The 18,200-nt window shown below is 35.9% G+C and overlaps 2 protein-coding genes across 3 annotated transcripts; one reads left to right on the top strand and one right to left on the bottom strand.

Annotated features, from left to right (window-relative positions):
- Positions 1-119: 119 nt before the first annotated feature.
- LOC105046634 (probable inactive purple acid phosphatase 2) lies at positions 120-5,081 on the bottom strand. Of its 2 annotated transcripts, XM_073259794.1 has the most exons (3): positions 4,193-5,081; positions 548-1,628; positions 120-441 (listed from the first exon to the last, which is right to left on the bottom strand). In XM_073259794.1, exons 1-3 carry the CDS (start codon positions 4,871-4,873, stop codon positions 404-406), a joined length of 1,800 nt encoding a protein of 599 aa, XP_073115895.1. In that variant the 5' UTR covers positions 4,874-5,081; the 3' UTR covers positions 120-403. The 2 variants fall into 2 exon arrangements, with proteins under 2 accessions (XP_073115895.1, XP_010923587.1); XM_010925285.4 differs by having other exon boundaries at positions 120-1,628; positions 4,193-5,078.
- A 7,543-nt stretch (positions 5,082-12,624) lies between these two features.
- On the top strand, positions 12,625-16,960 carry LOC105046633 (eukaryotic translation initiation factor 6-2). The gene is made up of 8 exons (XM_010925283.4): positions 12,625-12,804; positions 13,223-13,262; positions 13,494-13,590; positions 13,702-13,787; positions 13,873-13,917; positions 15,840-15,970; positions 16,369-16,479; positions 16,569-16,960. The coding sequence occupies exons 2-8, from the start codon at positions 13,253-13,255 to the stop codon at positions 16,824-16,826; spliced, it is 738 nt and encodes a 245-aa protein (XP_010923585.1). The 5' UTR covers positions 12,625-12,804; positions 13,223-13,252; the 3' UTR covers positions 16,827-16,960.
- Positions 16,961-18,200: the final 1,240 nt, after the last annotated feature.

Below are 18,200 nucleotides of genomic sequence, written 5' to 3'. Positions count from 1 at the left end.
ATGTTAACGTTTAAGCCTCTATCACCAGAGGTGAAATAATCAAAGCAGCACAATGGTGTAACATACTATCCCAGCTTATGATTCAAACTCTCCATGAACAAACTTTTAACTTCGTGCGATTCCAGAAACTTGATCACCTCACTTTTGTTTATGATTAAATGTACAAATCAATATCATTTAACATACAATCCCAATCACTATGATTAGGCAATGCAAATATAAGGTGGCTTATACATTCTACACAGCTTTCAGCATAGTCTAACACCACATCACAGAGGTGAAGATCCATGCATGTTGCTAGGGCATGAGTGATCAGATGCATTCATAAATGACTTGCAACTAAGGTCTTACTTGGCATTTCCATGGATGCATCATAAATCATTCGCTTAGGTTTCCTCGCTCTTCACTGGAGTCCATGTGGCACGCTGCACTGCATCCCTCCTGCACCGGGTCAGATACCCAAGAGCATAACCCATAAAGACCCCTAGCATAAGCACAATTGCTCCCTCCACGTACCATAAAAGTGTAGGCTCAACAAACACCTTACCACCATTATCTTGAAAGGTATGACAAGATTGAATCTCCACCATGTCATGCATTTGCCCATCATGATTTCCGATATATGTAAGGGTTAGTTTTTCCCTTGTAGCAACAATCCTTGTATAGCCAAACTCGCCACCCCGGTACATGGACCTTTCGGGTTGCGGGAATATCGGAAGATCTGGATGTGTAGACCTTGGCTCCCAGATTGACTGCCAATCCTGACCTGCCATTCCGATCACCACATGCACAGGTGCACCACCAGCTTTCAATTCAGAGGCTGTATCCACACAACTAAAGTTTTTCAACGGACAGAACCTCTCATACCTATGAACATGACCCCAGAGAGCAAGGGTCACATTGTTCTGCACCAGAAGTGGTTCCAAATGCTCCAGCATTCTCTCTCTCATTGGAGCATCTCTTACTTCATTACTTGTGGTGTACATGGGGCGGTGGCCTTGGACCACAACGAAGGGTGTTTTGTTTCTATCAACACTCTCCAGATCAGCTTTGATAAAATTATACTGGTCACTGCCCTTGAGGAAGTTGGTTTCAGTTGATATGTAGAGGAAATGTACGACACCGGCATCGAAGGAATAGTAGAGGTTCTGAGTGTGGGGAGCTCCTGTTCCAGTCGGTAGAGAAGAGTTCCCAGGCATTTTGAATTTGAGGCTGTATGGAACTCCACATTCACCTCCCCCATCCGTTCCATAAGCACCATAAGACCATCCTGGTCTCCAAGGTTGCAACGGCCAGTCATATTCATGGTTGCCTATGCACACATGGTATGGGACCCTAGAAGCAATGGGCTCTATCTGATTGAAGAACTCATCCCATATCCATGAGAATCCCCTTGCATAGCTGATGTCCCCGATGTGTGAAACAAATGCAGGCTTGTCACCGAGGGCTTCGATGTCGCGGAGGATCCACTTGACCGTTGATTTGCTCTCCTCCTGTACGCGATAGAAAGTGGCATACGGAGTATAAGTTCCCATGTCCCCAAACAAAAAGGCAATAGTCTCATTTGATCCACTGTCACGAGATATAAAGCTACGTATATCACTCCAGCCTCTTGCATCGCTACCAACCTGTGAACAGAAATATAAAATATTCAGTCCTTTGGAACCATTATTTTATAAAAGAATGTGGATCCTCTCTGATGCATCACAATATCCTGTGCTTCGTAGATAGACCTACAAATAAGTCAGGTCGGATCGGTCCCAAGTGATCTCTGTTCAATCCGATTTTTTGATCAGATTTTGATATTAAATTTATATCCATTCGAATAAAAAATTGAATCGAATCGGATCAGATCTATGATCGAATTTATTGACCCATTGGATCATTCGGATTGGATCTATATATAATCTGACTCCAATCTATGAAATGCTGGTCCGATTCGAGTTTAATTCGGATCATAAATTTAATTTATTTGAAACCTACCATTAATAAATATTAATGTTAAATGATAATTAAGAAAGATTTTTTTTTCCTCCAATTATGTAGTTTTTAATAATTAATTGTATTGAATAACAGAAGAAAATAAATAATTTTTGAGAAGAGTCAAGATTTCATGAGTTTACCCAAAAGAAGAAAAGTAAAAAAAAAAATAAATTTTATATAATAATATAATTGTCCCATTTATGAATAGTTAAAAATAAGACTGTATATACCGTAGATGACACAACATCTGTGCACATTAGAGTATGCTCTAAAATTTTTTAAAGTCGACAAAATAAAATTAGAATTTAAAAAAAAAATTTGTTTTTGTATCATGATACAATAAATCAGAAAGTTTAAAAAATTGAATCTAGCAAAAAGTTAGAAGAAATAATCAAGGTGCCCTTCATTTAAGTTATCAGGAATCTATCTCGTCTTTTTTTTTTCGGATTGTTATAGATGTTACAATAGTCAGAAAATATAACTGAAGGGTTTGAAAAATTTTTAGTTTTGAAGATTTTTAGTTTGGGAATCGGATGAGGAAGACCGAAGGATTTGAAAAATTTTGGTCTAAGCTCAAATTCCTATTTGGGTAAGTCACTCTAACTGGATTCGAGTCTTATATTTGGATTCAGATTGGATCAGGTCGGGCCATATATCTTAAGATTTAAATTAATCTAAAAATTTTTATGGAACGGATCGGATTCAAATTTAGAAAATTCAGATCCGATTCGAAAAAGAAAACGAATCCAATTTTTGAATCCGATCTAGCTTCATAAGTCTTTTAAATGAATTCGGATCAGATCGAATCACAGATCAATCTAATCCATTTGCAGCTTTAATCATAGAAGATGAACAACTAGCAAATAACATATGCAGGAGCACAAGCTGTGCATACATGCAGTGTATATTATTTGCTGGCCATCAATTGCTTGGTAGACGGCCAGCGTGATGCATTGTATGCTGCGGTGCATCATATGCATCACAGTGGAGCCGATTTCTTTATAAAAATATCAAGATATGCCAAACCAACAAGAATAACTAGCTGAAAACAGCATAAAGATCATCAAGAGCATAAAATATCAGCAAACAGCTAATGAACTGTAGTTTTGAAAATTAAGTAGTATTTTTATTCATAAGAAAAGCAGAGGCACCACCGATACCAATCTCTTTCCACTGTGAACAAAATCACAAACAAAGCCCAACAAGCAAGTTCTCAGCCCCTCACAAGGCACAGAAAGATGGTAGCCAGAAAAAAAGGGAAAACAAAGAAAAAGAAAGAAATCGACATTGAAACATAAGGCCATACACAAACATCAATAAGGACTGGTGTAAAAGAAAGAATGCCTTGTTTGGTTTCTAACCCGAACTAATGTAAGACCAATCGACAGAACATTCTCCAGATAACTGTCAAGAAGCAATTCTAAGTATCATCCACACAACCTTTAGCCTGCAGTTGATGTTCTAAAATCTAAAAATGGAGAGGTGCATGCCTGTACCATTTTGACAACTCACTAACAAGCATGCCAAATAACCTAGTCTCAGTGCAAAGATCCACTTTGGTCAAGAAAATCTGATAAAATGAACCCTAGTATATGAGCGATCACACATATAAAAGCGCAAATAAATAGGTGCATAAAACAAAAGCAAAATTAAATCCAATGAACTGATAAAATTAACAATGCACCGAAAGATTGTCTAGCCAACAAATTTAGTGAATGCAGTAAGTCATGTCACAATGGACCATTCTAGCTGGATGCAGAAGCCTGCAGCATCACCATAAGCATGCCCATGAGACAAATCAAAAATGTAATTTTTTGTTGCTTCCCATCTTGATTCATGGGTATGATTAAACTATTGATGAGAGTTATAGAAACATAAGCTTTCCACAGCAGTGATGGCTAGACATAATAATCCATCAATTTGTTTCTGAACAACTTTAGAAATGATGAACAATATCAAAATCCATAAGTTTACCGATTTAGAAGCAGTTTAACACCAAAAAGGCAGCAGCTTTTTTTTGATAAATTGGATGATTTATATTGCTCGAGAAAAAAAAATATATTCATGGGAATCAAAAAAAAATAAAATATTATCAAATAAAAAAATAGTCAAAATTATTCAAAGAATATAAATATAAAGACAACAGCCTTTCAAACATGGGACGATAATAGAATCAAGAACAGCAATATAAAAGCCAAATCCACCATACCTTATAGTAATATTTCTTCCCCTTCTTCAAATTCTTCATCACCCCATCATGTATAAACCCCGGATCCCTCCACCCGAGGCTGGAATTCGCCGGCGAATCACACATATCCTTCCTCTCGTACCTCCTCACCTCCGATCCCACCAACCGATCCAACCTCCCTTCCTCCAACCCATACCTCACAAAACTCTCCACCCCATCCCCGCTCACAAACATCACCCGCATCTCATCCTCGGCATCCGTGAAGGAGAGGTGGATCTGGTCCGGCCCGGCCGCCCTCTCGAAGCCGACCTCGCCGGAGACGGCGAGCCGGTGGCGGGTCCCGGGGAGGGGGTTGTGATCGTGGTCGTGGTGGCGGTAGTTGACCTCGTCGGCGGTCCAGCGGAAGATGCGGAAGGAGTAGTTGGAGCGGAGGTTGGAGAGGGGGAGGTGGATGGCCCCGGCGCCGGAGGGCCAGGAGGGGGAGGAGTTGAGGAAGAGGTAACCGATGAAGTGGTCGTCGGGGGAGTCCGGGGGGGAGTAGATGCCGAGCCAGTCGAGGGGCGAGGGGGAGGGGACGCCGGACCACTCGATGTGGACGGTGTTGTTGGATTTGGTGAGGAGTTTGGGCGTGGCAGAGACGGAGGGGTGGGAGGAGAGGGAGGAGGGAAGGGAGGAGAGGAGGAGGAGGAGGAGGAAAGCCATGGAATTGGATCTGAGAGGAGGGAAAATGGGGGTTTAGAAGGTATGGAGGTGACGGAGGAGAAGAAGAAGATTATACGTTGGATTATGTGTTTGATGGTGGAATTAGGAGGGTTTTAAACCAGAGTGCCGAGAAAGAATGGAATGTTTAGGGAGGGAAATAATATAAAAGACTACTTGAGGATTATGAGCTACAGAACTAGAAAATAACCTCATTATAAAATCTGAGGTTATTGATGTATTTATAGGTTTATTTTCATGTTTATATATATATATATATATATATATATTATTGGGTAAACAAAAATTAACAGGTGAAAAGAAATTGCTTTTACTAAAAAAAAAATATCATTGTTTTGGGAAGAATACAGGCATACAGAAGTTGGGGGAAGAAAGAAAGGAAAATTAAGAGTGGGCTGAAGGCTGATTAATGATTAATGTATTTATAGTATCATAATTCTGCAAAGGTGGCCGAAAATAATGAGTATTAACGAAAAAGATATAATAATAAGTTATATTTTCAGCTTTATATATATGCTAAAAGTGTGCATAAATATTGTATAGAGAGGGATGCTTACACGTTATATTGGAGGCTTTGCATGGCATAATTGGCATTGACACAAAGTATAATGAAAAAAAAAAAAAAAAAAAAGGTGGCATTTGTGATGCATAGTTTTGCTTATATAATTAATTTTTTATTTGACCATTTTGCTGTCGATTAGTTTCCTCTATACATTTTTGTAAGTCCAACGGTCCGTACTCTGTAATTTATGTTTTGATGGTTTCTTGATCTGTAGTTTATTAGTCGCACTCAGTGAACGGAGGATAATTTATATAATTTATAAATTTTAATAATTATCTATTAATTCTATAAATAAAAATAATAATTAGTATAGCAAGTCAATTAAAGAGAAATTCATCAATGGCTCAAAATAAAAAAGTGATTCTTAAAATTGGTTGTTTTTTATGTTATACATATCTTAATTTTGCATATCTAACAACGATCCTAGGCTCGAATCTTTTATGATGCATCCACAATATATTACGTGTGGATTTTTTTTTTCAAAAAATATTTAAAAATTAATATCTCAAAAAAATATGAGAAATTTATAGTTGATATAGATTCATCGAGAGTACATGATAAGGCTGTTGCTTGATAGGTCGTGTTGTCGAGCAAAACAAGCAATCTAAAATAATGGTTGGATTTTGTAAGCAACCTAAATTGAATTGGGTTGGTGGACGAGTACGTGTTTGATTTGGATTTGGCAGATGAGAAGATGGAGAAGAAGGCTCGCTTATGTTTCACCAAAGATCATTGTAGCCTCTCAATCCAAGAAGTAAAGCCGTGTGATGGCCGACGGACTACCCATCAAGTGTTGGTTGTTGACCGGTAAACGTCAGGTTTGGAAGACAAAGGAAAAATTGTAGTTCGATTGTGCCTCAAAAACTTTTGGTGTGACAAATTCCTGCAATGTAATAAAATTTTTTTCCTTTATGATTCTTAATAACAAAGCAGCTGTTTTATACTTTGGCATGACCTCAAAGGCACAAGAAACAACCACATCTCAAGAAACTGAATCTAACTTTTTTTGAAAACTTTTAGATTTAATTGACAAGGCTATAGATGCATTTATTCATGCCAATACCCAAAAAAAATCCCATATGTTAATCCTACATACATCCTATCATCTTAACTATGCATCATCATCACCACCGTCATCATACGTATATAGCAAGTTAGTATATTTGCTTTTATAGGTTATATATAGGGCTACCATCATGTTTTAGTGAAGCAATCTCTCACTCTACAAGCACTGCTGATATATACCAAGAATCATGCAAATTCTGATATATGCCAAGAATCATGCAAAGTACTTCATGGTCAACCAACAATACTTATTGGATAATTGATTTATTGATCAGCTAAAATAGATCGACAACCATAACCAATTTGGAGCCTCTTTTTATATTTCATTTGATGGGTGGCTACAATAAGGTTTCTTAAATTGCAACTTCGAAGTTGCTTATCATAGCAGCTCTAAGAATTTTCATTTGTAACATTACATTTATTTTTCTAGCATAAAATTCTATCTATACCTATTAGCGATTGTTAGCTGCATTAGTTGGCACCCTTCTCTGAAGAGCTTCCTCTTAAGGTGGTTAAAGATTCAAATCTTGGTAGGAGCACATGATCACCATACTCAAAGAAAAGGCTGAGCTATTTATATATTCATGCAACTATGACTTCCATCAAAGTCATCAACGATGTATCCTTTAACAACTTAGGTCTAACATACTTCTATAATTTATGTTGGTGGTAAAATTTGATAGATTAAAAAATTCCCCGATAGATTTGATAGGTTAAAAAACCATCTTTTTGGTGAATTTGTTACAGGATGTACGGGACAGTATAGGATTTGCACTTCGAAGATCGATTTTAAGTGGGAGAGGAGCTCATGTATATACTTCTTTTTGTCCTATCAAAGTCTACCAAATAAATGAAAATAATCAGGTCATAAAATTCCCACTTGGACCATAGAGGACATCTCACCGTGAAGGCCTTAAAATAGCGGCCAAGGGGCTTGGAGCCTCTAGAATGTTACATAAGAGGAACTCCATTGGTGACCATCTCTTGTATTGTGGAAGAGCACAAGAAACATGCTCCATACCACCCCTACCTCATGGGTCTTGATGTTTTTGCATAATTTTTTATGCACTGCGTGCGGTGTAATAGGAGCGCACCCATCCAATAATATTGAGACATGTAGCATACTTGATGGGATAGATATTTAATGCCACTCAATATTTTTTTTTCTCTAATTTTTAATAATAAAAATATCTCTCTTCATAGAACAAAGAAAGAGAATGATTATTATTTCCTGATAGTTTGTACAACTTCCTATGAATATACATAACATCGTGAATAATATATATGATTTTCTATATCCTTGTGACATTCTGAATAATATATATGATTTTCTGATATCTTATATGACTTTCTGTGAATATATATGACATCCTCAATAATATATATAACTTTCTGAAATATCTATAATATTTTGAATGATGTATATAGTTTTCTAATGCCTTATATGACTTTCTGTGAATATATATGATATCCTAAATGATAAATATAGTTTTCTAATAGTTTATATGACTTTCTGTCAATGTATATGATATCTTGAATAATATATATGACTTTTTGATATTTTATATAAATTCTTATTGGTCATAATAACAAACAAAAAGTCATATATATTATTCAGAATATCATATATATTATTTAGAATATCATATATATTGACAAAAAGTCATATAAAGAAGTCATATATATTATTCAAGATGTCATATATATTTACAAGAAGTCATATATATTATTGAAGATATCATATAGATTCATAAGAAGTCATATAAGGTATTAGGAACCCATATATATTCATAGAAAGTCATATATATTGTTCATGATGTCATATATATTCATAAGAAATCATGCAAGGCATCGAAAAGCTATATAGATTGTTCAAGATATCATAAATACACAGGAAGTCATATATATGGTTCAGAATATCATATATATTTATGAAAAATCATACAAGACATCAAAAAGTAATAATATTATTTTTTCTTTGTTCTACAGAAGAAAGAATATTTTTTTCACTGAAAATTGGAGAAAGCTGGGTAGCATTAAATGTCTATCTCATCATTAAGTATGATATGTGCTTCAATATGATTAAACGGTGTACTTCATGTCAATTTTATTGCACTACATATGGTGCATAAAGATTTTATATTGTATCTAGTCATCTACAAACCTATTCATAGGTCTAACTGGGCCAGACTTAGATCAATTTTTTTCCGAAAGTAAACACAATTACTCCACAGCCTGACCTTCGAGTCTATTTTTCAGATAAAGCCCGGCTCTTACTCTAAACTCCTAATTACATTTCCATTTTTAGACCGTACAAAAATTATGTTAAAATACCAGAAGGAATAACTAAATATTGACAACAATAACTTCAATACTGAAAAACTAAAATAAGGTACTTTAAACTTTTAAATCTTCTCCCATTAAATTTACATATCAACAAAGCCTAAGGTTTAAAAAAAAAAAAAATTGAATCAGACCGAGCTCAAATCGATAAATAATACCCCTTGAGGAACACTCTATTGGCTATTTGGCTTCATGAAACCTCTCCTATAAATACCTTTTCAACATAATCAGTTTTCATTAATTGATTCTGTTAATAAAGTTTATTTTACCACTTTTTCTTTTTTTTCTTTTTTTTTTTCTTTTTCTTTTTTTTGCTTCAATTCTTGCATGTGGAGAGACTGCTCAAGAGTTCGTGATGCAAGACCGTAATTCAGGAGAAGGTACTGGTGCTTGAAATTTTTTTGCTGAGGGTATGTAAAAATTGGAAGAATGAGACCAAAGGTCCGGTAGGAAGAGAAGGCATGAGACCTTCTAATTATTTATTAACATTGTTTTATTTGTTCTAACATTTTCACTTATAATATAAGGCCTGGCTCATCGACCGGCCTAGACCAATGAAACCGGCCCAGTCCATTTTATGTGGCTGGGCTTTGGGCCGGCCCTGCAGCCAAAGCTGGCCTCCACATTCCACCCCTCCTCCTGCTCCTTGGACTCCGCCGGAGGCTAGGAAACGGTAGCCTCCGCTCTATATAAGATCACCCTGCAACCCCTTTGAGCTCTATCGCCAAATCACCGCCGGAAATCCTTGTTGGTATCTCTCTTCCTCTTCTTCTTCCGGAAGGCCTTGCCGGAGAAGAGGTAATCTCTCTTCTCCCTTTCCACCTATGTGTAGCTCCCCTCTCACCGTCTGAGATTTTTCACTGCAAAGCAACATGAAATCTCTCTTGTTCAATCCCCTGTTTCACAGATTATTGGTCTTTTTCTTCTCCTTTTTTTTTTTTTTCTATCGTTTGGAGTCAGCCGCTGCCGGTAGCCTCCTCGGCTGCCTTCCCCCGATAGACTGAGGCTCGTGTTGGAGCCCCAGCCGCCGGCGAGCAGCTGGAGCCCGCAGTCGAGATCCCCTGTTCGGCCCTGTTCTCTGACCAACCCGCGTTTCTTTTGCACCGGTCGCCGCCGCCTGCTTCCGGACCTCCGGCTGCGCCGCCGTTCCCTATGTCGCCCGTCCTCTGGCGGCCGCCAGGCCACAGCCTTCTTCTTTTTCTTCTTCGTCCTGTTCTCTTCCTCTCTTTCTCTCTCTACTTTCTCTCTCCTTGGATGGAAGGAAGTTTCCCTCCCCTGTAGCTTGTGAAACTTTGTGTTGACCTCTGTCCTTGGTAAGGGCCTCTGGCCCGCTCGTTGACTGGTATAGCATGTCGGCGCGCCCGCCAGAGCCTTTTCATGCACCGCCGGCCGATCTTATCTTTCCTCCACCTCAATTCCGACATGAAGCCACAAACTCTGGAGTACCGTATATGGGATTGTTTTGTCTAATTTCAACGTGCTTTCGGATTTTTAGGATGTGTTTGGTTATACTTTCTCATTTTTAATTTTTTAATTTTTAAAAAATATTTTTATTTTTTTATTTTTTATTATTAAATAAAAATAAAAAATAAAAAATATGTTTGATAACTACGTTGCTATAAAGTAAAAAGCAAGTTTGAGAACGTCAGGTGAAGAGCTCAACGAAAAAGAATGGTTCAGGAAGGGAGGGAGAAAGGAGTTAGGGGGTGAAGAGCTCGACAAGAAAGAAGGATTCGAGCTCTTTATTTTTTGGTTTGACGTTTTAGATGTGTGGAAGTAAAAAAAATAAATTTTAAAAAATAAAAATAATTTATTTTATATATAAAATAATTATTTTAAATTTTATTTTTTATTTTTATGATGTTATCAAATATTATTTTTTGATTTTTTTTAAATCAAAAAATAAAAAAAAATTAATGGCTAACCAAATGCACCTTTAGATTTTTTTTAATATGTATTTTGATTTCAAAATTATTTGTTATAGATTTTAATAATTTTGAATAAATTTAGATAATTTGTGTAGTTAAATTTTGAGAATTCAGCATCAAAGAAGGAAGAAATCTCGATACTCATTACTAGTTTTCAAACTATCAGTGATTTTTATATGCTAAAAATTTATTAAAATTATAAATGATATTCAATATATATAATTTTAAAATTACAGATCAAGCATATGATGTTACGAGCCTATGATTGGTTATGAAATAATAGTTCAATGTTTTACTATTAATGATTTGTTTATAAATTATGGACACTATGTTAAAAAATTTTATATTTTTATTATCAAATATTATATTTATTTATTTATAATTTAAGAAAATATATTATAAGAAAATAGGACTTAAAAAAAATATGATTTAAGAAACATAATTGAAGATTCTCAAATAGCTACGTATGATCCTTATCAATGGGTTATAGTAGCTAGTATGTAGTCTTTCATAATAGATTATAATAATTGGTATACAACTCTCATCAATAAATTATAATAGTTAGCGTAGTATCCTGCCAATAGGTTATAGTAGTTGATATATTATTGATTTCAGAGCTATCATGCATAAAGATAATCTTAACATTTAGTCTAAAAATAATATTTTAAATTATGACGTGATTAAATGATAAATATTTATGATACTAATTATTTATTATATCTAGAATCATATTTATTAAATTTACATAATTTCTACATATATGAAAGTATGATTGATTTTATGATTTATTTTATTATACTCCTATTATGAAATATTTTATTTGCAATAAAAGACATTTGCAATTAAAATAATTTATTAATATATGCTTGACCCATAAAATAATGTAAGGTTTATTTATTGATTTTTAGATAAATAAGATCACTAATAATGGAGAATGATCCAGAGTTCATGCTAAAAAGTTTTTGTAGTAGAATTTTTAGTTTGCTGCTTAATTACAAATTTGTAGTCCATAATTTTATAAATTTTTAAAGTTTTAGGTTTTTGCACATTTAATTTTGCGTTTAGAAGTTCTGTACAGGCATCTATTTCTTCATTTAATGGATGGTTGATTCTAGACCCTTTTTATTATATTTTATATAAACTAGCCTTTTATACACATTTGTACAATCGGCTTCATATTATCATGGGGTACTAGCCCATGCTAGTATGGCTGTGTCATATTCCAGATAAAACTACTCATCACCCATCAATTAATCACTTAACTGCGTAATGCGGTAGATTAAGCTTTGGTTACCATTAGCCAATCTATTCTAAATAGAATTGATAAGTCAAGCGATACAACAATGGAGGACCTTTATTATAATTATTATTTATCAATTATAAATTTTTATATAAATTTATATAGTTGATTTTATATTATTGTCGACAATATTTCATGTTAATATGATTATGTCATGTTCCGAATACAGTTGTTTATCATCTATCAATAATTGCTTAACTATTTATCGTGATGGGCACCATTAGCCAATCCATTCCTAATAAAATTGATAAGCTCAACAACATAAGGGTGGATGATCTTTATTATAATTATTATTTATCAAATATATTTTTTATCAAATGTATATATAAATATATGTATGTATGTACATGTACGTAGGCACATGGGGATGGTTAGTGTAAAAATTTGGGCTGTCATTTATGTCAACTTAAATTAAATGCCGGCCTAAGTTTCTTTCAATGGTGGGTCCGGTTCAGTCCGGGGTTTGGCCCGAACCCGGCCCGGACGGTTGACATGGCGCTGCTATCCACTTGCCTCGCTGCTTATCACCGATTATAAGGTCCAGATGCCCCTACGAGAACAAGCGAAAAAACCTTAACCACACCCTGGGAGTTCTCCAAAACCTTGTTCCCCAAGAAACGATCCGGCTCCCTTCCTCTCTTCGCCGGCTTCTCTCGCGACCCCTTTGGGTCTTTGGATCCTCCTTGCTCGTCCGAAGCTCGCGCGTTCGATCCTGGTAAGAGTTTCATGATGGATCTTTTCCATCAAAGATTGTAGTTTTCTTCGGGAAAACACCAATTTTGGCTCCATTTTTGGAACTCGAATCATTAATATCTTGATAAATTAGGAATCAGGAGTTGTCACTGTAAATCTTTGTTGTGATTGAAGTTTGTAGCGCTTAGGTCTGTTAAATTTTACACGAATGGGCTATTTTATTTACTAATAATATTTTTCTCACTTAGCTCGGTTTCTTGATAAATTTATGAGTCTTTTGCGAACCGAAATTTGGGAGTGAAGCTATCGATTGTCGGCTGATGATTGATTCCACCCGCGTCCCTCTTTTTGTGTGTTTATTAATCCTTAAATTTGTTTTTTTACCATTTTAAAAATGTCTACACGAAATTTGAGCTTTTTATCAAATATTGTTGTTGCAGGTGTTTAGAGCTTGCTGGTCCAATTCCATCATGGCAACTCGTAAGTTTTCATTGATGCCGCTATCTTGTAGCTGCTACAGATTATTGGTTTTGATAGCTGCTATATGATAGTAGGTCTATTTTATATCAATAGGATAACTAATGCTGCCTTTTGTGATTGTTACAACTCAATGATTTTGGGAACTTTATGATTTATTTGTAGCGTCGTTAAAGAATCATGGTATTTGAAATGCTTTTTAATTAAAGAAAACTGCCGTATAAATCTTTTCAGGACTTCAATTTGAGAACTCTTGTGAAGTTGGGGTTTTCTCGAAGTTGACAAATGCATACTGTTTGGTTGCAATTGGAGGATCAGAAAATTTTTATAGGTTAATTTGTTGAGTGCATTTAGTTTTTGGTGATTTATAATGTCGTGGTGCTCCTATAAGCTGCTGATGTTTGTATTGTTTTGTTTTGTGTGTATGTGGAGCAAAGTGCAGTGCATATGAAGCTGAGCTTGCTGATGTTATTCCTGTGGTCAAAACCTCTATAGGAGGCACTAGAATAATTGGGCGGCTGTGTGCTGGTTAGTGTTGTTAGGCCATTTCATTGAAAGCTTGCATGAGGTTGCCGCTATTAACATCTCACTGTAATTGTTTTATTTTATTTAGGAAACAAGAACGGGCTTCTATTGCCACATACAACCACTGACCAAGGTAAAATTTCACCCATAATTTCTTTCCAGCATTATTTATTTCTAGTGGATAATTTTAATATTATTATTTTGCTATTTCTTTTTTTTTTTAATTATTTGTGGACCCTATTCTTTTGGGTCTACAGGATATGAGCAACAGAGCCTCTGACTTAAAAATTTTGGTATCATCATAGAAGGCATCAGTTCAGAAGTTTTATCTTGTGCCAGTAATCATCGATCAAGTTGATATGCTTTGATTAACTAAGGGTCTTGTTCTTATGTCTATCTGATAGAAGTGATAAATAGCATCCAAGATTATAAGTACTAGACTGTAAGATTACGAAGGTGGATTTTCTATTTATTAAAGATGTTAATTTCTTCATCCATCAGTTATGTAGGATAAGCACTAAGATAATGGAATTCGTCATTAGCCTGGAAGTACCACGCAATATAATGTCGGAACAACCGAGAGATGCACTTTATGGAATTTTGTGGAATTGAAATAAAAAAGATGGGATTAATGTAGTGGTAGGAGTTGTTTGATCTTACTGCCTGTAAAGTCAGGCCATAGATCTGTCATTATCTTCAGTAACTATCAGAAGCACCATCCAAGGAATGAAATTGACATCTACTGTAGGTTATTCTTACAGATTTCTACATGATACCTTCACTCCCTTGGCATCCTTTATCATGTTCTTTGAACTGAAATATAACCATATCTCAGCCATTACATAGGCATGCTGTGCTAGATCATTGCCATCCACTTTGGTCAAAGGTTGGCGTTAATCATGCCTAACATCATAATGTTAGATGGGCGATATCTTGCACATAGAACTGAAACTTCTTTAATCAGGGATGCTGAATCAACAATTTGGCAGTGGGTTTTGGCGATAAATATGTCCATTTTGGGGTTGTAATTAAACTCGAATATGTAATCAACATTCCAGTCTAACAGGCTACAGGTTTAGTAAAGGTGGTAATCAAGCTAAATCATTGGGTTAGTTATATAAATGTTTTCATTTACTCAAGCAAGTATATCAATCAACATTTGAAGATACTGGTCCTATGAAGTTTACCGAGTATCCATTAGTTATACTTTTGATTTCAGTTGATTTCTTAACTAAATCACATGGCATAAGATTTTAGAATTTATGAAGTGTCACTGCAAAAGAATTGCAAGGGAGTTGTGACATATTTATCTCTTTTTGATACATTAGTGTAACTTTTGGGTTCTTTACTGTTAGTGAAATTTATGTCTTTTTTGCTTTTGTTGTATACTACAGCTAATGTCAAACTATACTCTTTTAACAGCCTTAAATTCTGCACCATTCTTTTGTTCAATATGCTGATATTTTTGTCTCCTTAAGTGATCGACCTCATTTTTCTTTCAAGATGTTACTTATTAATAAAAAATCTGTTCTCTATTTTAAAATCCTTCGTTGTTATGGATTATGGTGAAAGCCTGACTTGTCCACTTTCACGACCTGATTGAAGCATTAGAATTGTGCCCAAAGAGCTCTAAACATGAAATGTTGTCCTTGGGATCCAAATAACCTCCTGTATTAGCATCATGGCGCATGTGCTCTGCACATGCAAATATATATAAACAAAAAGACTTGAAAATCCACTTATGAGCATGAGTGACATGAGTTACTACATCTTTGAAATGTGGTGACTTTATAAATATTAATTTTGTCTGTTCAGGCTGTAACATGCATTTGTATTTATTTGTATTATGTGTGCTCATGTCATGTCTCATGGATTTGCTTTTCCTTTCTTAAATGTAGTTTTTGTGAAATTTCTTAGGGAAACCTTAGTCATATCTTTGTTTAAAGGACAGAGTACAGAACACTGTTTTTGAGTTTTGAGTTCATTTACCAATAAATTTCTAACATGAGATTGATATTATTTGCCCCTTTTTTTTTTGTTGTTTTTCCCCTCTAGAACTTCAACATCTGAGGAACAGTCTACCTGACCGGGTGGTGGTTCAGCGTATTGAGGAAAAACTGTCTGCTTTAGGCAATTGCATAGCCTGCAACGACCATGTTGCTCTTACACATCCTGATCTTGACAGGGTTAGTTCTTGTTCACCTTAATATGTGGAGAGTGATTCTATTAGAAGATATTAAAAGAAAAGATGACAGCTAAAGGACTAATTGGGGCCTAAAATATGAAAAATGAAGTGCCAGCAGGCCTCTATTATACTGTGGCTGGCCTCCATGTGAGACCATCTCATCAGTAGATGTTTTTCCAAAGTGTTATTTTAGATTTCCAAGGGTACCATTTATGACAATGAAGCGAAGAGGGTTTTCCTGAACAACTGAATAAATATGTTTCATGATGAAGGTGCAATTTATCTATTGTGCCCTAGAAACTAGGAATGAAGTCCATTGCTGATTTTGCATCCTTTGGTTTGCCGCATTTTTATATCATCACAGATGTCATGATGCCTGCTCTTTTTTTGAACTTTCAGGAAACAGAACAGCTTATTGCAGATGTTCTTGGAGTAGAAGTATTTAGGCAGACAATTGCTGGAAACATTCTTGTTGGCAGTTATTGTGCTTTTTCAAACAGAGGAGGCTTGGTAAGTTACCTCAGCCTTTTGTTTATCCTAGGGGGAAAAATTTCTTGTAGGCATCAACTGCTGCTCACCAGCTCTAAATATTGAAACAGGTTCATCCACACACATCCATCGAGGACCAAGATGAACTTTCTACGCTACTTCAAGTCCCTCTTGTTGCAGGGACTGTGAACAGAGGCAGTGAGGTCATTGCTGCTGGTATGACTGTGAATGACTGGACTGCCTTCTGTGGGTCAGACACCACGGCGACTGAGCTCTCTGTTGTTGAAAGTGTGTTCAAATTGAGAGAAGCCCAACCAAGCACGATCGTCGATGAGATGCGGAAATCACTTATTGACAGCTATGTTTAGTATTTTAAGATAGTCTGCTATTTTTAATGCAACATAATTTTTCTCCTGAGGACCTTTAAACAAGGATTCTGTTCAATGTTGTGATGTTATGTTTCATGTCATGGTTATGTCAATGCATGTGCTTATGTTGTTTATGATAGTTTTGCAAAAAAAAAAAAAGGAATGTTTTCCGTAGGTGCCTCACTTGTCTTCTGTCTGGTATGGAATTCACCCAACATTTTGTACTCTTACCAAATGGGAATGGAGCATGGTGAATGATAATTCAGTCTATAGATAACTGGCAGTGCTGTGCAGCATCACAGTTGTGAAAAATGTTAGTATTCCATGAGCGTCCACTGCTAGTCTGTTTTGTGAGGGCATTAAGCTGTGATCCTCCATAATCTGGGTTCGAATCTGCCGACACCGGAGGTGCTCTCATGGTGGGAGGTATGTGGTGGTGCTGGGTAAACCCCCATCTTTTCTCAAAGATAAAATTGCTGAATGTTCCAGCAACATCAGTGAATAATGTGAGGGAACCATTTACTTGATGCAGTTTAGTTTGAACCTTTGTGATGTGACTTCTTTTGGTGGATGTGGTTAACGGGAGCCACTGGCTGCCTCATCCAGCAGTCTTGTTGACTTCACAGTTTTGCAGGAAGCTGCCAATCAGAACGATGTCCTTGTTATTGAGACAATCACGTGACCTTGAATTATTTACCAGCATTTCACCCTTTAAAAGCATAATAATTGTAAGATCTATAGGTTATTTTACTTTGTAAACCTTTTGGTTTAATTTAAGATCTTATGCAGAGTTTTGCATTTTTATTCCGAATTAAACTGGAGAGCCTGTTGCATGGCATGATCATACATCATCATCATCATCATCATTCCGCCATTAGAATTTTACAAGCCAAAGGGGAAAGTCAAGCTTGAATGGTTCTTCTTTATGGATTGAGATAGAAAAGCACATAACATGCCGCTAGTTACATTAGATGACCCCATTTTAGACCCAGCTGACAAACTAGGTACCAGCATGATCACCTGATGGCTACCCATACACTTAATGGTCCTTCAATTCAGAATCTTTATCTGGTTTTATATCCAATCTACCAAACTAATCCAGTGGAGATGTAGGATGTGTTACCATGGTAAATAATTCTGTTATTTCATGATTAATGAGATACTTTTTGATGACTGCACCACCCATCCCTCCTGTTATCCTGTCCTCCAGCCATCCACCTTAAGAATCTCCATGTAACCCACCCATCCACCGAATTGTGACTTTGCATACATGTAATCATAAACACTTTTATCGGTTTGGATATGAACACAGCTGTTTCAATGCAAGAGAAACAGTTTAGAAGCAGTGATTTAGCTCTTCAAGCATACACCTCA

The sequence above is a fragment of the Elaeis guineensis genome, chromosome 6, assembly GCF_000442705.2.
Source record: "Elaeis guineensis isolate ETL-2024a chromosome 6, EG11, whole genome shotgun sequence".
In the NCBI taxonomy this organism is placed as follows: Eukaryota; Viridiplantae; Streptophyta; class Magnoliopsida; order Arecales; family Arecaceae; genus Elaeis; species Elaeis guineensis.
This window is presented reverse-complemented; position numbering and strand designations above follow the sequence as displayed.